We start from the raw sequence: 21,754 nt of genomic DNA on the forward strand, positions 1-21,754 counted from the left end.
AGGTGTCTAGAACTGTTTAAAGATTGGAGGTGTCTAGAACTGTTTAAAGATTGGAGGTGTCTAGAACTGTTTAAAGATTGGAGGTGTCTAGAACTGTTTAAAGATTGGAGGTGTCTAGAACTGTTTAAAGATTGGAGGTGTCTAGAACTGTTTAGAGATTGGAGGTGTCTAGAACTGTTTAAAGATTGGAGGTGTCTAGAACTGTTTAAAGATTGGAGGTGTCTAGAACTGTTTAAGGATTGGAGGTGTCTAGAACTGTTTAAAGATTGGAGGTGTCTAGAACTGTTTAATCCCCTTCAGTACTGGAACACATTTATACCTTGACATTTCATTACAATTAGACCATTTTATTGACACTAAAAAGGGTCTATGGAGATCCGGAGATTAATTAATGGCCACAGTCATCACTATTTCAATCCCCCAACAAAAGTTTCTGAAGCTGTATAAAATCACCAAATAGTAAGCAGAATGAATATGGAAACACATCATGGTACTGAAGGGATGAAAAGACTCGTAACACAAAATTATGAAAGTCTGTAAAAAGCACTGAAATATTCCCAGTTTGGAGGTACAAGTGGAACAAGTAAAGGTGTCTCAGGATGAATATTTGTGAAAGGAAAGGTGTACCAAATAGCAGGCAAAGGATTAAGTGAAGTCAAGTCATAGGAAGTTGGAAATACAGAAGCATTCAGGAGGGAGTGCCAGAGTTTAGTGTATGGTATCTTGTCCACACGGCATCAGGTGACAGGGTGAAGAGGCTGGTGTGACTGGTGTGGCTGGTGTGGACATTAGTTTTCCAAGTGTTTTAGCAAGATTACTTTAGTGACTGACAGTGTGGTTGTGACTTTACTGTGTGTGGATCATGCTTTCTGACGGCCCACCACTCTTCAGCTCAGCAGCAGATTGGAATGTGCCTTTAACCCCTTCAGTACTGGGAGGCATTTTTTACCTTCAGATTGGTGTACCATTAGACTATTCTATTGACATTAGGAAGTGTCAATGGAGGTAAGACGATTATTGGTCAGAGTCTTCATTATTCTAACCCCTTCAATACTGGGACACACTTTTACCTTGAGATTTGTGTACGATTAGACCATTTTATTGACATTAGGATGGATCTATGGAGGTTAGAAGATTAATGGCTACAGTCTTCACTATTCTAATCCCCACATGAGTTTCTGAACCTGTATAAAATCACCAAATAGTCACCAGAATGAATATAGAAACACATCATGGGGTTAACTTTGCTCCCACCATTTTTCTTCTTGCTTTTGTTTCTCCATTAAAGGTCTTGTCTCCAGTGCAGCGGCAGAGGACGGCAGACCAGGCAGACAAAAGCGGAGATTAGTGGTCAGCTCTTTTCTTTTTTTTTTTTCCAATGCAGGAGAGAAGGCAGCCAAAAGCAACATAAAAAAAAAAAAAAAGTGGAGGGGGGGCCTGACTTAAGTGTTGGTTCCCTTCAAGCTTGCACTGAGGGTGGCACAGCTCATCTATCTTGTTTATCATTTCATTTACTCTTATTTCAGGTTAAATACTTATAGTTCTTAGATTTCTGGGAAGGTAGAATGGTTAAGAGCTGAGGTGACTAGGCAGGGAGGATCAAGGGTGTCTAGTGTCCTCATCTCAGTGGCTCATGAAGGAAGGTCACTCACATTTGTAGGAGTCACACAATAAATCTTCATCCCTCATCACACTATTGTCTGTTGATTCTAAACTGTCCGCTGGGTCTCAGTCTGGGAGCAGAATGCCTGGTGCCATATCTTGAGGAAAGCATTTTTTTTCTTCTTCTTTTTTTTATGTAGGAGAGAAGCCAGCCAAGGGCAACAAAATATATATATAAAAAAAAAAAGTCCATCCTTATGATCATTGTATTCATTAACAGAAAACAAGAACTATACACATGAAATGAATTACATCACCAATAAGCTACACTACATTTTGAACAGTAACCCAACTGTCCACTTCCTCAGACCCAAACCCAGCGGCCAGTTTAGAGTAGACAGCCTACAGCCCGCCTCTTCATCTTAAGTGGTTGTGAGTGTTGGTAAATATTTACAAAAGGTCCTTCGTGTACCATATATGGACATTCCTCTCCTTGCACATTTTTAGGAAGTGCAAAATTTTGTCTATTTCAGTTTCCCCACCAACTAAATCAAAGCAAACTTAACCTAATCTTAAAATTAACCTAACCTAGCCTAATTGACCCTAACCCAACCCAACCCAACCCCTCCCAATCTAACCCTACCCTACCCAGACCTGACCCAACCTAACCCTAATCTAACTATATCTAGTGTGACGTGCTGACTTTCAAAGCATCATCACAAGTCAATAACAGCCGCCACCGCAATAAAGACTTCCTAAACATGAAGTACAGTGAGAAGGTATACTGGTACCCCTGAAGTCTGGGACCATTGCAAAGGCAGTCCCCAACATCACAACTGGATCCTCCCCAAGACTCACTGACCAAACCCAACATCATAACCTCAATCTAACCCCTTCAGTACTGTGACGCATTTTTTACCATGAGTTTTGGGTATGATTTGACAGTTTTAGTTACATTAGCAATGGTCTATGGAGGTCAGAAGATTAATGGCCACAATCTTCACTATTTTAACAGCCACATAAGTTTCTGAAGCTGTATAAAATCACCAAACAGTAAGCAGAATGAATAATATGAGAAAGTGTCAAGGTACTGAAGAGGTTAATGCTCCCCTGTTGTGGAAAGCAGCCATCGCCCATCCAATCCCACCCTAATTTTCAAAGAAAGGATTACAAGATACCTCCTTTAGCCCATAAAATTCCTATGAAAAGCCCACATGGTAGAGAAAAAAAAAGGGGGGCTTCCTAGGAGGTAATAATGTTGGGTTTGGTGGGGGAGGGGGATTTGTGGCCTTAACCTAACCTCATAACCTAGCTGCCCCCAGACCATCCAAGCTTTACTAAACAAACCCTGATATTACACCTCCATTATCAGGAAAATGGCAATTAATCAGGCCTTTTTCCCCTTTTTTTATGAACGAGGGGGAAACTGTCCACGGGCAACAAAATAATAATAAATAAAAAATGAGTCCCACTTGAATGCCATTTTCCTGACAGATTAATGGAGTTGTAATGTCAGGGTTTGTTTAGTAAAGCTTGGGTGGTCCGGGGGCAGCTAGGTTAGGTTAGGTTAGGTTAGGTTAGTCACCCTTTAAGGTTTTCGCTACATATCCTGAACAGCCAAAATATACTGAATCGTTGGCAATGCTCCACACAACCACCAAAGTATTTTCATAATGTTTTGATGTGTTTTTGTTGGTTTCAGTTTTATTTATCAATTCACAATACTCGTGTTAATGTCCCCCAGACACCGCGATGTCCCACGGGTCACACATGATGGCTGGGGATGAGGCAGACATAACTTGGTGCTAAAGAAATAGTCACAACTTGTAAAACATTAATTAGTGACGGCAATGACATACAGTACATCACCAATCACGTCACCACCACAACACGCGTCTCACCACACACACACACACACACACACACAATGAGAGGCGGAGATAACTTGGTGCTAAAGAAACAGTCACAACTCATAAAACATTAATTAGTGATGGCAATGACATACAGTACATCACCAACCACTTCACCACACTGCTCACCACCACAACACGAGTCTCACCACACCACACACACAATGAACCAAACAAATTTCTTTCCCTTCCACCACGAAAACAACAACAACAACAATGAAGAAAAACGAGAAAAATAATAAAAATAAATAAATAAAATAAAATAAAGAAGAGTCACACAAGGAAGACATGAGTGAAAGGAGGAAACACACACACACACACACACAGACACACACAATGACGTAGAAAGATAAAGAGAAAGAGAGAACAAGCAAGAGAAACAAGCCAGCCGTTCAGAAACACCAAAGCAACACCGTCTTTTCCGAGTGTGTGTTTGTGATGTTGTGAGGGGCGAGTGGCGGTGGTGGTCGTAATGGTGGTGACACTTACCCCGTGGTGTGTGCCTGGAGAGAGTGAGGGCAGCAGCAGGGCGGGGGCGGGGAGGGAGGGCGGGTCACTGGCTCCTCTCACCACCATAACAATAACAATACAACATGGCGGAACCTCTCACTCTTTTTGACATCTCACGCACGGGACTGTTCGTTCTATTATGTCTTTTTCTGCTTCATGGTGTAAAATTTCTGGTGTTTTTGTCTCTGGTTTGGTTTTGCTAATTGCCAGTGATGGATTGTGGTGTGTGGTGTGGCGGTGTGCGGTGCGGTGGCAATCTTGGTTGCGGTGTATCTTATCACCGTTTTCCCGTTGTTGTCTCGATAAGGAGATAAATCAGTGTAATTTGCCAAACACAGTCTCTCTCGCACATCTTTATTTCAACAGACACGTACACAGAGTGGCCAGTGCCGACACAAAAGTAATCAATATTAGCTGGGCGACACACACACACACACACACACACAGTAATCCGTACAAAACACATCACTGAATAATTATATGCGAAAACCGTTACATTAGTGCATGATCAATAGTATACACACACACACACACACACACACGTGTGTGTGTGTATCTATCTATCTATCTATCTATCTATCTATCTATATATATATATATATATATATATATATATATATATATATATATATATATATATATATATATATATATATATATATATATATATATATATATGAGAGAGAGAGAGAGAGAGAGGATAGTAAAATATAACATGTTAACACATGGATATCTAAAATTCTCTCTCTCTCTCTCTCTCTCTCTCTCTCAGTAAACTGGTGTTCCCTGATTCAGCAACACAAAACTTTGTCTGTCTGTCTGCCTGCCTGAGTGTGAGTGCAGTGTCAGCAACACACACAGCAGTGACACAACACCATTATTCTCCAAACACTAACAAATACACAACATTAAATAATTCCAGCATAGTGGTGTCATGAGGCACAGAACAGTGCCATGACCAGCACAGCAGTGGCAGGGGTCATACAGGTGTCAGGGTCACATGACACAGCCACAGCCACACACCAGTGTCACAATCTCTCAAACAAGACCACACTCACTTCCTTCACACATTTAACAGTCAGCAAATCAGTCAGTCAGTCAGCTTGCCTGTCAGTGAGTCACTTAATCAACAAGTTTCCAAGCCAACCCACCACCACAGTGAGTGAGTGAGTGTAAGTCAGTCAGTCATCCCAGCAGCCAGCAAAGAGTTCAACCAGCCACTTACTTGGTCAATAGCCACCTAAATAAGCAGGCAGGCAGACAGACAAGTATTGAGTGATGCAGCCCACCAGCAAGCCAGTACTTCAGTCCTTGAGTCCACCAGTCACTACACCAGCCAGTTCTTCAGTGCACAAGTCAACCTTCTATCCATCCATCCATTCATCCATCTATCTATCCATCCATCTATCCAGTAGTTCAGGGTTCACCAAGGGTCCTCCTCAGACATAAACCTTCGCTTCCTTGCTGTGTTCATGTACGGCCGCAGCACAAACTCCAAGTCTGCTGCCCCATCCTGGTCCATCGTGCCCATGATGATGCGGTACACTGTGATGCCACACACACACACACACACACAGGGAAGGAAAGAGTAATAGTTGATTTTAGTATCTTGTGAAAATTGTTCTGTTTTATATGAAGCTTAAGGAAAAAAGGCTGATTTGACTGTAGCATGTCCAAAATAACTGTTAGGCTGTGGTATTTTAAATGAGAGATAAGTTACGCTTCCTGTGCAACTGTATAGAAGTCACACATTTCCTTGTAGTTGAAAGAGATCCATCTGAGAAATCTTCAGTACCATGATGCATTTCCATATTCACTTTGCTTACTATTTGATGATTTTATACAGCTTCAGAAACTCATGTGTGGGGTTCAAATAGTGAAGACTGGGGGCCATCAATCTTCTGACTCCCACAGACTTTTCCTATTGTCAATAAAATGATCTAATCGTATACAAATCTCAATCTAAAAATGTGCCCCAGTACTGAAGAGGTTAAGTCTCAAACAAGTCATAACTATAACTGCAGGAACAAAAAAAAAAAAAAAAAAAAAACAGGGAGTTCCTAGTTCCTTGCACCATCTTCACTTGGCTTTACAACAAACAGGGCAGAGGCAAGGCAAGGCAAGACATTCCTGCACCCAAACAGCAGTGTGTGGCCAGCTCACCTCAGAACACAGGGACACAGCAAAGTAAGGCAAGCTGAAGGGTGGGAGGCGGTGACAGTTCCTCAGTGAAACATACCATCTACTTCCTTCTATCTAACTTCCTCAATAGAACACAAGAGACACAGCAGGGTAAGGCAAGCTGAAGGGTGGCAGGTGGTGGCAGTCCCTTAGTGAAACATGCCTACTTACGTCTATTTTCCTTCCTCAATGTCAGAAAATAAACATGGACAACAAGAAGAGGATGAAATGAAGAGAAACAGATGGAATTAATGAAGAGAAACAGATGGAAGGAATGAAGAGAAACAGAGGAAAGGAATGAAGAGAAACAGAGGAAAGGAATGAAGAGAAACAGATGGAAGGAATTAACAAACAACAGAATGAAAAAATAAACAGAAACAGAAGGAAGAAATTAACAAAAAACAGAAGGAAAAAATAAACAGAAACAGAAGGAAGAAATTAACTGACCCAATTACACACTGAGAGTAAGGTCAGTCGTAGGAATAAGAATGAAGAGAAAGATAAGGAAAAATTAATAGAAACAGAAGGAAGAAAGGAAGAGAAATAGAAGGAAGAAAATATAAACAATAGAAAGAAGTTAACTAGAATGGCTGACCCTCCCACACACTGAAAATAAGGTCGCATGAAGAAGAAATAAAAAACGTCACAAAATACAAAGGTTGCACAAGAAGAATAAGCAACACATCACAAAATACACTAAATGGAGGCAGGGCTCACGTTTCATGCTGAAGCGCGGACCAATCTCTGTAAGCTCGTGGTCCTTCCCTTCGTTGACTTTCTTGAAGGTGTGCTGGCGGAACAAGATCCAGTCATCCCAGTTGACAAAGGACACGACCCGCTGGCTGGTGTCCTTGGGCACCGGGAACAGGTACTTGAGGATGTTGCGAGTCTGAGAAACACACACACACACCACAGTCAGGTTAACACTTGTCTGTGTCTTAGGGGAAATATAAGTAATGAGGTGGTATGTAAGATTATTTGTGGTAGTTTGTGGTATTGCAAGTCTGAGGAACACGAACACGAACACACACACACACACACACACACACACACACACACCATAGTCAGGCTAACTCTTGTTTGTGTCTTAGTGCAAATATAAATAATGAGGTGGTATGTAAGACTATTTGTGGTACTTTGTGGTTGCATGATTCATTTCGTGATTAGATGTTGACTCCTCCAGTACTGGGAGTTTTGGGAGTGATTAGACCATTTTATTGACATTAAGAAGGGTCTACAAAAGTCAGAAGATTGATGGCCAGAGCTTTCACCATCTTAATCCTCACACAAGTTTCTGAAGCTGTATAGAATCACCCAATAGTACAAAGAATGAATATGAAAACGTGTCCTGGTATTGAAGGGGTTAATGTTAATGGATTTGTATGGTTCATTTTGTGACTAGGTATTAAGGGTTTGTTGTGGAGTATCAGTAAGTTCTGGAATACAACTAGGTAACAGAGTTTTCATTGTTAATTGAGGTATTTTGTTAGCATGTAGTATATTGTAGTCAATATACTATCTATCCATCAGTGGTGTGGCCCAAGAAAGGTCATTCCAAGCCTGCATGGGAACTGCTATTCTATGTGGGCCTTTTTTTTTACCCTTTCTGTTGCCTTTACCCAACCTTTCCCTCTTATATAAAAAGAAAGGTGTTTCATCCACTGGGTATATCAAGGAAATTTTATCTTGGCAGGTGAAGATTCATTTTGACTCAAGTCCCTCTGGTGTTGTAACTCATTCCATACCCACTGAGTGTAACAAACCATTTTTTTGGAAAGGTGCTAATGAATGCTTCTATCAACTTGACAGTAAAGTTCTTTCAAAAATTGCCACCACCACTGCCATCAGAAGGAGTGAAAGGCCTGTATTCTGAAATGCTTTGCTCAGTCACCATCACTGCTTTCCAAAGGCTCCAATTGAAGGTACTCATGTTTTTAAGGGTATTTTTATGGTTCTTGTGATGGATTGCCAAGATTTTTAGTATATTAAAAGGAGAAACCATCTTGAAAACCCGGCTAGTCATCTCTGTGGCCTTGGAAACTTGTTGTAGTGAGAGGTGAAGGCATTTCTGAATACAGGCGAGACATGAATTAATCCCCGAAAAAGTTCCCTTCTTCATGTCTTTCTAGGGCGTTAACAAAAGATGGCACAGGGAAAGACAAGACACTCAAGACAATGATAAAGCAACGTCATGCAGTGAAAATAGTGACAGACTTGAGATGTCAAGTTAAATTAAGGAACTAAAAAAGAAAAAAATAGAAAGAAAAAACTGAGTTTCTAACTTAAAGGCACAATAGATAATAGTCTATATTCAGAAATGCTTTGCTCTCTCCCCAAGACTATTTTCCAAGGCCACAGAGATGATTAGCGGGGTTTTCAAGAGTATTCCTATAGTAACAGTGCAAAAATCTTAGTCACTCAGCCTCTAGAACCATGAAAACTCCTTAAAAACTTGTGTAAACTTAAATAAAGCCTTTTGAAATAGCAGAAGTGAAGCATGGAATTGTTGCAGAATATGAGCCAAAGACACATGAATTACTTTACTCAACTTCCTCTTCTTTCCAGCTTAAATCCTGTTGAGGGTCATGGTTTCTCAAGAGCTCTTTCCAGATGCTTCTATTATTGTGAGACCTTTCATCAGCAGCCAGGATAGAACCAGAAATAATGGGTTCAAGCATGAGAATTTCAGGTTAAGGAAAGAAATGGGAAGGAAGTGGTTCTCTAACGGAGTGGTTGATGAATGAAAGGGACTCAGTGGTCACGTTGTTAGAGGTGAGTCAATAGGGCGAGGCATTAGACAAATTCATAGATGGGAATGATAGATTGAATTAACCCCTTCAGTACCATGATGCATTTCCACATCTATTATGGTTACTATTTGGTGATTTTATACAGCTTCAGAAACTTATGTGGGAATCAAAATAGTGAAGACTGTGGCCAATAATCTTCTGACATCCATAGACCCTTCCTAAAGTCAATAAAATGATCTAATTGTACAGAAATCTCATAATAGGAATGTGTCCCAGTAGCTTTGTTCACACAGGGACTGCCATGGGTAGGCCTGACAACAAAGCATCTTGCAGTTTCCGTCATTGTATTATATTCGTATGTTCATGTAATCCTTTGTCCCTCAAGTCACGTTCCTGAGATTGTGAAGCCAAGCCTGAGTTGGAGCCTGAGCCTGCCAAGCCTTACCCGCTCCCCGAGAGGGGATTTGAAATTATGGAAGACGAGATGTGGAAACTGCTCAGACATGGTGCCCAGGCCAGGGATGTCGTGCCGCATCACCACGTCCGCCAGGGTAAAGTAGGCAGTGGGGCCGTTGGGCAGGTGACTCACCACCAGGGCGTCAGGGTTTCCTCTGAGGAGTAAGGCCAGCTTTAGTGTGTGTGTGTGTGTGTGTGTGTGTGTGTGTGTGTGTGTGTGTGTGTGTGTGTGTGTGTGTGTGTGTGTGTGTGTGTGTGTGTGTGTGTGTGTGTGTGTGTGTGTGTGTGTGTGTGTGTGTGTGTGTGTGTGTGTGTGTTCATTCCTCCCTCAAGCAATTACGTATTACTAATCTTTGCTCTGCTAAAACTTTGCCTTTGATTTTTCACCAGTATTGTGCATGAATGAAGCAAGAAGTAAGAAGAGAGACATTCCCGCCACTCACCGCGTCTCATGGACCACAACAAAGTCTGTGACATCGTTGGAGCGACACGCTGCCATCAGCTGCTTGTTGTCATAGTTACCGCGGTTTATGCGCTGAGAATTTGGGAACAGAAGCTTCATCTCCTGCAACAGTAAAAAACAATTAATTCTTGAATCTTACACATAACATCCACACAAGCTGGTGTGACACAACAGTGTACACCAGAGGGCACATCACCTTGTGGATGCTGCCACCCCACTTAGTCTCTACACACACACATAAATGATTATTCCACTCAAGCCCTCCACACACTCTCTTCTCATGCCCTTCCTTCTCCAGTGGTGATCCAGACACCTTTCCGCCTCACCTTGGCAAACTGCTTCAGCTTGGAGGACGGGTCCCTGGAGGTGGTGACGATAATCTTGGGGTCCTCAACACCCGCCCACCTGTACTCATCATCAATGTTGGTGGGTCCGCCGGCAGCCTCCCCGCCAAGCTCCACTGCCAGCTGTGGTCCAGGGTCATCCCAGTCCCCGGCTTCCATCAGGGCCAGGGCCTTCTCCTGCAGGGCCGTGGGAATTTCCTTGCCCTCTGCAGACACAAGCCTTATCAGTAATTGGGCCCCTCAGGAGGCTTTACGCCCAGCAGCCACTACCTGGTCTGTGAAGCTAGCTGTGAATCCTCTCCTATAGAGTCAAAACTGGCAATAAGTCAGACTTTGTTCCCTGAAGCCAGGCAATGAGTGGACTTAATGATAAGGTAAGCATTCAATGGCCAAACAGGCAACAAATTCTTACAGGTATGTTTATATGTGTAGAAACCAAGGAGATGAAAGCTGAATGAAACATGTAACAAATACAGCATTTCTTGATCAATTTAGCTCTAAAACTAACACTGAACAGAATATCAATTTAGTGACTGACACTAATTCAATATGCAATTGTATAATGAAAATTATGTTATTACATCAGCCATCTAAGTACCCAAGGAAATATTGCAAACTCCAGGTTGAGAACCCCCATCTTAGAGAAAAAAAAAAATAAATAAATAAATGAACAAAAAAAGCCAGTGAATCAGCCAGCACAACACCACGGAGGCACACCTTTCATGGAGGCCTTGATCGTGTCCTTCCTCTTCTGGACGGCGGCATGGCGGTCCTGGATACTCTTGCGGTAGAGGTACTCCCGCCGCAGCCGGGCCTGCCGCCGCAGACTGAACTCACTCTGCAGGACACTAAGCAAATTACTACCTATTCATATTACAAGCACCATACAAAATAGATAGCAACAGGGAGTACAACTAAGGCTCATATTCTCAAACACTTCTGCGCTTCAGCTCCACTAATTCAAAAGGTCTTAGACATATTTACATGAGTTTTTAAGGTTCTATAGGCAGATTGATAAGATTTCTGCATTATGAACAAGAGAAATACTCCTGAAAACCCTGCTAATCATCTGTGTGGCCTTGGAAAATAGTCGTAATGAGACAGCAAAGCATTTCTGAATACAGACCAAAGTGTAACTAAATGTAAGTGTGTCTACTAAAATTGATAGTTCCTGCATAAAATAAATAAAAAAATAACTACATTGAAAAAAGTGGAGGTTCAGTGACATAACATCTAACACGGAACAGGTTATCATTTTTCAACCTGTCACTGGAGAAAATAAACAACTAGAATGAACATAGTGAACAAAGTGAGCTAAGAAATAATGTAACCACAAACAGTACAGCATTCCCTTGGCACTAGTGACTCACCAGCATAAAGCCAACTTCATACTGCTTACTTGAAAAACAGTATATTATGTTATGAAGTATCTGGCACAAAGCAGAATGGTATTAATTCCTTCAGTACCATGACGCATTTCCATATTCATTCTGGTGACTATTTGGTGATTTTATACAACTTCAGAAATTCATGTTGGCGATTAAAATAGTGAAGACTGTGGCCATTAATCTCCTGACAATCATAGACCCTTCCTAGACTGTGGCCATTAATCTCCTGACCTCCATAGACCCTTCCTAATGTCAATAAAATGGTCTAATCGCACACACATCTTAAGGTAAAAATGTGTCCCAGTACTGAAGGGGTTAAGGTACAAAGGCAACAAAGTTGGTACTGTAAGCCTAGGCACGTACTTACTGCTGCCAATAATGCTAACTAGCTCATTTTAACACCACACAAATATGAGACTTCCCCAGCCAGCCATCTGTGACTGACAGGCGTGGTAAGGCTGTGGTTCGTGGTGGTGCGAGGCCTGACACTCAGACAGCCACCCAAGCACCATCCCCACAGAGCCACGTCTGGCCTATTTCTAACACCATGAAATGAACTCAAGTAAACACAGTCTAAATATCTCCTAAAGACAGCCCCACAGCTCAATAACACCAACACAAGCCCCGCGCCTCACCATCTCGCGTCCCGCCGCAGCCCACGTGCGTCACCAAAACATTACCCCTCCTCCCCCCTCAGCAGGGAACATTGCACCACCTCTCAGTTGATCGGGATGCCAATTCCATCGCGCCTTCCCAGGTTTTCCAATGGAAATAGGAATAACTTGAAAAAGATATTTTTCTACAATAAACTGTTTTACAAACTCTTTCTCAACAGTTTCCAAGCAATGCAGAAACAGTTGAGAAACATTGTTTGCAACTTTGCACAGTTAGCACCCACGGGTTTGTATAATGTTGCCTGTCCACAAAAGTGAGAAAACGCTGTTTTGGAAACAATGTTTCTCAACAGTTGAGTCATGACCTCCCCTTTTGTGCGTATTGTTATTCGATATATTTTTTTAATGCAATGCCCTCATTGTGGCGAAATATTGCCTGTATAGCCATTTGTACCTGTGAGTTTTGGCCAAGTTAGGTTAGAACTCACTAAAAACATACAATATACATTAACACCGTCCCTACACCAAAAAACACATTCCTGCATACACACAAATAAATCACTTATAAAAAAAAAACCACACCCAGTACGTTTTATATGTAAGAGGGGAAAGCCACCAAAGTGCAACAAAAAATAATAAAAAAAAAAAAACTTAGTTGCCAGCCTCCCTGCAGGCTTGATAGATCATCCTCCCCACAAACTACTTAAAACACTGAGAATGATCGCAAAACACATTAAAAACACCATGCAACACATCAAAATGTCCCAAAACACACACAAAAAAACCACCACACACACTCAAAACACCACTCACACACACCCAACCACACCAAACACTCAAAACTAAACCAAAACACAATCAATACATCATACAAACCCTCAAAATACCCACAACCACATTCAAAACACACCCAAATACTTAAACACCCTTCCACACCACACTCACGACACGTAAAATATACCTAGAATATCAAACACAAACTAAAATCACACAAAATACACCCAAAAACACACTTATAACATCCAAAAACACTCTGCAACACTACCAAACATACTTAAAACACCTCGTATATAGCCCAAAAACACCAAAATGCGTGCATAAAAAAGAACGGTAAGATCAAAAGGGAGACTTACCTAAACATTGCGGCTTGTTTCTTCTAGCTTTTATTCTTCCATTTCTCCTTTCTTCTTCGTCTTCTTCCTTTCCCTTCCTTTTACTGCTCCCATCTGTACGCCTGAGCCCAGAAACACATCAAAACACTTAGAAAACACGAGATATTAAGCAAAATATTGATGAAGTGGAGGGAGAGTTGAATATTGCGCCTTACCTGTTCCTCTTCTTTCTCCTCCCTTTCCCCTTTTTTCTTACTCCTCTTCCTTTATTTCTCCTCTTTTCTTCTTTCTGCTGCTATAATCTACACACCTGAGCCAAAAAACACACGAAAACACGTAGAAATCACTAGATATTACGCAAAGTATTGACGAACTGGGCGGTAGGGAGGGAGGGATGCCAGGCCGGGGCTATGATGAGTCACCACCTTGGCTGTCATCAAGTGCGCGGGAACAGTGGTCACTCAGCTGAATTACGTAAATAATTTAAAAAATGACTTATAGAAAAAACAAAGCCACGGCCGAATGCTTGCTATTTTATGACTTGATAGATACTTTAATTAATATCCAAAACATCAAAACATCTCCTGCTTAACTAGTTTTAAAGAACTGTCTAAATTAAGTATATAAAAAGTATATAAACATTTCCACTTATAACGCTGCCAAAACGTCCAGCCATTTCGACTTTATATTTCTTTCGAAAAATATTAGACAATATAAACTCTCTTCTCAGGCATCCAACACTGACCTAGAACCAGAAGTGAACGAGTGAAAGAGCATTTATGTAAAACAAAAGCATTAAACTCTAAACTCATTAAAAACTCTTGTAAAATCCAGCCATTTTCACTTGGCGAGTATTATAACACATTCTACAGAGTCTGAGCTTTCTTTTAAGGCATTCTACAACGAGTTTTACCGTAAAGCAGAAACGTAAACAAATAAAATAGAAAAAATAAAACTTTCGTTTAACGGGACAAAACACAATTTTAAAGTCCACATATTTCACACAATGGATTTATTTCGCGCTTAAAAGAGCATAGGCGATTCTCTGATAACATAAAGGCCCAGTTACAGCTTGAAATAAAAAAAAAAAAATCAAATTGGGAAATAAAAAATTTTGACTGTTATGGCAGCTCATATCTAAGCTATAAAACACCACTAAACGCCACACATTTACCAAACACAGGCGCGGAACACACTTCAAACACAGCGAAATATTAATAGAAACCATAAAAACTCACCATGGAAGCGTGATATTATTGTTAGGGAATATATGAAAAAAAAAGTATTGGAACACGCAGGTTGCCACGGAGGGGGATAGGGGTGGTGCCTGGGGTTCACGACGGGGGCCCGGGGGGAGGAAACACCCGCGGTGGCGCGAGCTCCATAATCCATATGTTGCATTTATCATCTCATCACAACAAAATCATTGGGAAAATTTGACCATGGAATATGTAATGCTAGACTAGTGGCTGTATTCTGACACATGTTTGGCTTACGGTAAGTGAAACAACCAAATAATAGCTGGTAATATTGAAAATTGCTCGTTATACCTAGCACCTTTTTAACATTTGGGTTCTGTTTTCACTTATCTGTAAGGGAAACCTAAAAATAAGTGAATGGCCTTAAAAATACCTGTTGTAGTGAAAACTTGCACTGTTCTCATGTCTTGTCGCTTGGTGCTTATTGGTGTTTGGTGCTGCTAGAATCTGTGGGGAATGGTAAAACTTCACCTGTGCTTATGTGTATGTATATGTATGTGTTTTTTGGTGTATATAGGCATGTTCTGGATGTGTATGAAGATGTTTGAGTGTGTTTGGGAGTATTTTCGGTTTATGAGTGTGTGTTTTAGTATGTACGGCTGTGTGTGGGTGTGTAGCAAGACTGTGCAGTACAGCCTACCAACGCCACCACCACTGTTCCCACCACCATCACTACACCACTGCTTAGTGACTACTGCCGCTTCAAGCCTTCAACTCGTAGGTGTGTGTTTGTGATGGCAGTACGTGTCTATAGTATGTCTATGATAACTATCTATTACCAAATCTATTACTAATGAAATTCTATACTTGTAAAAATATGAAATATCGGTTTTTGGGTTACTTTTTAATCTTTTTTTTTTCGTTGTCGTGTCCAGCTTCGGTTATTTATCAAAATAGTAAATATTATTTTACAGCGAGTGTTTGCATCTCCCGCGGGAAAACAAAAACAGAGTACTTGAAAGGCAGACTATGATATTTCTTTCATTCTCTATTTCCATCGCCTCTGTTCTTGATCTATGAGTATTTTTGACAACATACCACGCTGAATTGATGATAAGTAGAGGAATATATTCATTTTCTCATGCACATTTATCTTCTTATCTATCTAAGAATTTATTTACTTATCCATCTAACTATCTATCCATCAGTTTGTCTATCTATTTGTCCATTTACCTATCAATCTATCAATTACTTGTTTATCTAACCATTTATCTATCTATCTTCACACAAGCCAGCAAATATTAAGAAACAGGCATTCTGTGTGTGTGTGTGTGTGTGTGTGTGTGTGTGTGTGTGTGTGTGTGTGTGTGTGTGTGTGTAATTCACCTCGGTCGTCTGCTGTTTTTCTTTTCCCGCTGGGAATAGATATTTACTACTTTGACAAATAACCAAAGCTGGATACGACAACGAAAAAGAAAGATATCAAAATAACCGCAAAACCAATATGTTATATTATTTATAAAAAGTACAGTATTTTTATTACTAAAAGATTTGGTAATAGATAGTTATCATAGATAATACTATACGACTGAGACCACAACACACACTCCTCCACCCTAGTTACATCCCGTACCTAATTACTGCTAGGTGAACTGGAGCCACACATTAAGAGGCTTGGTGTGTGTGTGTGTGTGTGTGTGTGTGTAATTCACTGTTTGATCTGCTGCAGTCTCTGAGAGACAGAGAGACGTTACCCTACGGAACGAGCTCAGAGCTCTCTCTCTCTCTCTCTCTCTCTCCTGAGACCAGGCACACACCACACACCGGGAGAGAGACAGGGCACAACTCTCTCGATTTCTCTCTCTCTCTCTCTCAGGGCTACACGTGAAAGGAGACACACCCAAATATCTCCACCCGGCCGGGGAATCGAACCCCGGTCATCTGGCTTGTGAAACCAGCGCTCTAACCACTGACTACCGGGCCGTGTGTGTGTGTGTGTGTGTGTGTGCTTTGTACACACACACACACACACACACACACACACACACACACACACACACACACACACACACACACACACTGCCTAACAGGGTAAATAGGTACGGGATGTAACTCGAGGGGTTGTGGCCTCGCTTTCCCGGTGTGTGTCTAAATTACAATCTAAATTACTACCAAATTACTATGATAACTATCTATTACCAACTATCTATTACTGATAACTCGATTTACTGATTGACTTACAGAGAGAGAGAGAGAGAGAGAGAGAGAGAGAGAGAGAGAGATACATAGAACATAGATACATTGATATATATAGCATTCTTTATCCCAGTGTTAGGTTAGGTTAGTTTAGTGAGCGTCTCTTCTCTTTGTCACTTTTTTTTTTTTTTTTACGTGGTTCTAATCCAACTAAACCAGCTAATCTCTGCCTGCTCTCTCTCTCTCTCTCTCTCTCTCTCTCTCTCTCTCTCTCTCTCTCTCTCTCTCTCTCTCTCTCTCTCTCTCACACACTACACACACACACACACACACACACACACACACACACACACACACACACTACACACACACACACACACACACACACACACACACACACACACACACACACACACACACACACACACACACACACACACACACACACACACACACACACACACACACACACCTGGTTCTGGGACCGGGGTTCGATTCCCGGCCGGATGGAGATATTTGGGTGTGTCTCCTTTCACTGTAGCCCTGTTCACCTAGCAGTGAGTAGGTAATGGATGTAAATCGAGGAGTTGTGACCTTGTTGTCCCGAAATAATGAGCTCTGAGCTCGTTCCTTAGGGTAACGAGAGACTGCAGCAGATCAAACAGTGAAACACACATACTCACACACCACACACACTCACACACACAATTTTGAGAGAGAGAGAGAGAGAGAGAGAGAGAGAGAGAGAGAGAGAGAGAGAGAGAGAGAGAGAGAGAGAGAGAGAGAGAGAGAGAAAGAGAGAGAGAGCTAATTCCCCCTTCTTTCCCCTTATTCCAATTTCTTCTCTTTCTCCTACTACTACTACTACTACTACTACTACTACTATTACTACTACTACTACTACTCTGCTGCTGGTGATGTTGCTGCTTCTTCCTGGTCCTCCTGATCCTGACAACTACATGGGCCACCTCACTGACTAACTAACCTAACCTATCCTATCCTATCTTAACCTACCACCTCAGTCAGTATGTGACGCTTGAGTTGTCAGTCAGTTCAGGTGATGGTGGTGGTGCTTCTCTTCTTCTTCTTCTTCGTCTGCTGCTGCTGCTGCTGCTGCTGCTGCTGCTGCCGGTCGGTCCTCTTCTTCCAATGCTGCTGCTGCTGCTGCTGTACCTGTGTGGGAGAGACAAGTAATGGATTAGTGCTTTACCTGCTGTACCTGCTGATACTGTTCTGTTCCTGCTGCTGCTGCTGCTGGTCCTCTTCTTCCTCTGCTGCTGCTGCTGCTGCACCTGTGTGGGAGAGACAAGTAATGGATTAGTGCCGGAGATGTTGTGCATTTACCTGCTGTACCTGATGCTGCTGCTGCTGCCGGTCGGTCCTGCTGCTGCTGCTGCCAAGTAATGGATTAGTGCGATGTCCTCTTCTTCCTGATGCTGTTCCTGCTGCTGCCGGTCCTCTTCTTCCTCTGCTGCTGCTGCACCTGTGTGGGAGAGACAAGTAATGGATTAGTGCCGGAGATGTTGCGCATTTACCTGCTGTACCTGATGCTGTTCCTGCTGCTGCCGGTCGGTCCTCTTCTTCCTCTGCTGCTGCTGCACCTGTGTGGGAGAGACAAGTAATGGATTAGTGCGGAGATGTTGTGCATTTACCTGCTGCTGTGCTGTTCTGCTGCTGCCGGTCGGTCCTCTTCTTCTGCTCTGCTGCTGCTGCACCTGTGTGGGAGAGACTCTGCTCCTCTTGCTGCTGGTGCCGGTCGGTCCTCTTCTTCCGCTGCTGCTGCTGTTGGATCCTCTTCTTCTCCCTCCTCCATCTTCTGGTCACTACGTAGACTGCCAGATACTGTCTCTCTCTTATTACCTATCGTAACCTAACCTATCTAGCCTATTGTTAACTTAAATACTTGAGAGAGTCAGTAATAAGGCAGTCGTTGTAGTTCCCAGCCTGGGGAGGAAGGGGGAAGGGGAGGGGGGGGCAGATTAGCTCTCCCCTGTGCATTCCATCATGATGATCATTCAGATTTTTTTTGCAAGTTCCGAGCGGGTTTCGAACCCACGCTTCTCTCACGGCAATTCCAAATGTCATCAGGATGGATGGATGGATTTTAAATTAGGCGCCGCAACAGCAGGGTCATATGGCGCCGCTACAAAATTTAATTAAGACAAAATGTTAAAAATTAAAAAACTAAAAGCAATTAAAAACAATAAATTAAAGGTAACTAAAAATACTAAAATACAATAAAATACAATAAAAAAAAATAAATAAATAAAAAATATATATATAAAATAAAATAAAATTCACAGCTTTGGGAGAAGGCCAGCTTCTCCCAAAAACCTAAAACGTCATGGCCTGGGCCAGACACTCTGGTCCAAGGACCTTTGAGAGATAATAGACACCGCTATCTCTACCGCGACAGCGGTAGAGGTAGCGGTGTCGTAACTCAGTCAAACTAGGGCACTCCACAGCAGGTGCCGCACGGTGAGCGGCACCAGGCAGTCATCACAGTAAGGTTGAGGGTCCCTGGTCAACAGGTACCTTTGTGTAAGGTACGTGTGACCTATACGCAGTCGCGCCAATAAAGTCTGTGCACGGCGATCCCGGACATGGGTGTATGTCCACTGAGGGATAGTGGAAGTAGTGATCTCTCCCATTTTCGAGGTTGCGACCCCCGTTAGCCATCTCCTCTGCCAAATTGCTGCAACCGCCACACGAATAAGATGAAATACATCTCGAAACGGAACAGGGGCAGCAGATGGAGCGCGACTTGCTGCCTCTTTAGCGAGGCGATCTGCGTGTTCATTCCTGGAACACCAACATGACCAGGGACCCAAAAGAACCCAACACGATATCCTCTTCTGGTAAGTAGATATAGCCACTCCAGGGCTGATAAAACCAAAGGGTTAAGGGAATAAAGAGAGAGCAGTAAGAGCACTGCGACAGTCACTAAAAATTGTAAAAGACGAAACCGGGAGAGTAAAATTATCTGTAAAGCTAGGACTATGGCAGACAGCTCCGCAGTAAAGACGGATGCCACTGAAGGAAGGCTGCCAGACCGATAAAAGAGGGAAAACCACACTAAACCCAACGCCTGCGTCGGATTTGGAACCATCAGTAAAAACAGGGATATCATCAGAATGGATAAAAAGTGTTCTAAAACCGTGTGTGGGACAGAGCTGGCAGAAAATCCTTCTTGCCATCCATGGCAGGAGGGCATAATGAGACAACAGGAAGCTGCCAATAACCAACTCGTGGGAACCGTAAAGAGTACACAGGAGTGGGGGTGATAGACAAGTCCATCATGATATTTGCCACTCGAAGACCAAAAGGTTTAGGGAGACTCGGTCGAGTGACATACGCCTGCGAACGCGAGTCCCGCAATATTGACACACAAGGGACAGAATCAGGAAGACGGTGGGTGCGAAACCAACACCGGAGCATCGAAGACTGGCGCCAGAGGTCGAGCGGCCAGAAACCAGCATCCACTAGTAGGCTAGGTATTGGAGATGTCCGAAATGCACCCGTAGCCAAGCGGACCCCAGCATGATGCACGGGGTCAAGCGTGCGTAGTCGTGCATCCGTTGCGGATGAGTAGATCTCACAGCCGTATTCCAGCTTGGGAAGTATGAGTGTACGGTGAAGCAGCAGCAACGTGTCCCTGTCCGCACCCCAAGAGGTGTGACTTAAAACCCGAAGAAGGGATAATGCCTGCCGACAAGACGCCTTAAGAGAACGGAAATGGGGAACCCAGGTGAGACGGTTGTCAAATAAAGGCCAAGATATCGAGTCGCCTCCACGCATGAGAGGCGTCTATTGGCGAGGTATAAATCAGGGTCTGGATGGACACCACGGTTGCGACAAAATGCATGGCTACGGTCTTCGAGGTGGAGAATCGAAAACCGTTCATGTTGGCCCAACTGGACACCCTATTGATTCCCAGTTGAAGCTTGCGTTCAATCAGTGACATCCTAGCAGCATCAAAAGAAATACATAAATCATCAACATATAAGGAGCTGTGAATGCCATCTGGGAGAGTATCTATAACACCATTAATTGCGACTACGAATAATGTAACACTAAGAATACTTTCCTGTGGGACACCATCATTTAGAGCAGTAGCCTCGAGAGAACACTCCCACTCGAACCCGTAAAAACGTCTGGATAAAAACTGCTGGATAAAAATAGGAAGGTGGCCACGAAGGCCAAAATTAAACAAAGACTGTAAAATGCCATGACACCAAGCCGTGTCGTAGGCCTTCTCCAGGTCAAAAAGACTGTTACTTGATGGTGGTGATTAGCGAAGGCCTCACAAATGGAAGACTCTAGGGATAAAAGAGCATCAGTAGTAGACCTCATCTTTCGGAAGCCGTACTGTACCGATGACAAGTACTTCCCCCTCTCCAAGTACCACATGAGTCTTACATTTACCATCTTTTCTAACACTTTACAAATGCAGGATGTCAAAGATATAGGACGGTAGTTCGTAGCCTGAGATTATCTTTCCCAGGCTTCGGAAATGGGAGAACCACTGCCACAGCCCAAGAAGATGGAAAGTCACCGGTATGCCAAATCATATTATAAAGATTTAATAAAAAGTTAAAAGCACTGTCAGACATGTGACGCAAGAAGGCATAAGGAATATCATCTGGCCCAGGAGAAGAGTCATGACACTGGGACAAAGCAGTCCGCAACTCGGAAGGCAGAGAAGGGACATTATAAGACTCCTCCAGTGGAAGAAAAATTTATGCCGAGAGATTCCATTCTCTGGCGGTGACGTGCGCCCTGGGCTGCAGGATGCCTCCGGGAAACACTGGCAAAGTGCTCCGCGAAGAGGTCGGCGACAGTCCTAGGGTCTGCCACCGTTCGCCCAGCAGACAACAAAACTGGTGGGGAAGAAGCAGAATACTTCCCAGCAATTCGGCGGACTTTGTTGAAGACATCCATGAGAGGGTGCGGATATTTATATATATATATATAAAGAAGAAGAAAAAAAGAAAAAAAGAAAAAAAAAAAAATAAAAAAAAAAAAAAAA

General features: G+C 42.6%; 1 protein-coding gene across 2 annotated transcripts; it reads right to left on the minus strand.

The window, feature by feature from the left end:
• Nucleotides 1–4,788: 4,788 nt before the first annotated feature.
• LOC123505878 (U3 small nucleolar ribonucleoprotein protein IMP4-like) lies at nucleotides 4,789–12,311 on the minus strand. Of its 2 annotated transcripts, none has more exons than XM_045257689.1 (7): nucleotides 12,240–12,311; nucleotides 10,934–11,054; nucleotides 10,199–10,422; nucleotides 9,853–9,974; nucleotides 9,399–9,564; nucleotides 6,921–7,092; nucleotides 4,789–5,567 (listed from the first exon to the last, which is right to left on the minus strand). In XM_045257689.1, exons 1-7 carry the CDS (start codon nucleotides 12,240–12,242, stop codon nucleotides 5,446–5,448), a joined length of 930 nt encoding a protein of 309 aa, XP_045113624.1. In that variant the 5' UTR covers nucleotides 12,243–12,311; the 3' UTR covers nucleotides 4,789–5,445. The 2 variants fall into 2 exon arrangements, with proteins under 2 accessions (XP_045113624.1, XP_045113623.1); XM_045257688.1 differs by lacking the exon at nucleotides 12,240–12,311 and adding an exon at nucleotides 11,587–11,607.
• Nucleotides 12,312–21,754: the final 9,443 nt, after the last annotated feature.

The sequence above is a fragment of the Portunus trituberculatus genome, chromosome 18 (assembly GCF_017591435.1).
Source record: "Portunus trituberculatus isolate SZX2019 chromosome 18, ASM1759143v1, whole genome shotgun sequence".
NCBI lineage: Eukaryota > Metazoa > Arthropoda > Malacostraca > Decapoda > Portunidae > Portunus > Portunus trituberculatus.

Bases quoted from the DNA above. Each gene is read 5' to 3' on its own strand.
- LOC123505878 (XM_045257688.1), bottom strand. The intron at 9,565-9,852 runs GTGAGTGGCGGG...CTTACTCCTCAG, and splicing joins GTTGTGGTCCATGAGACGCG to AGGAAACCCTGACGCCCTGG. The intron at 5,568-6,920 runs GTGAGCCCTGCC...GTGGCATCACAG, and splicing joins TCCGCGCTTCAGCATGAAAC to TGTACCGCATCATCATGGGC.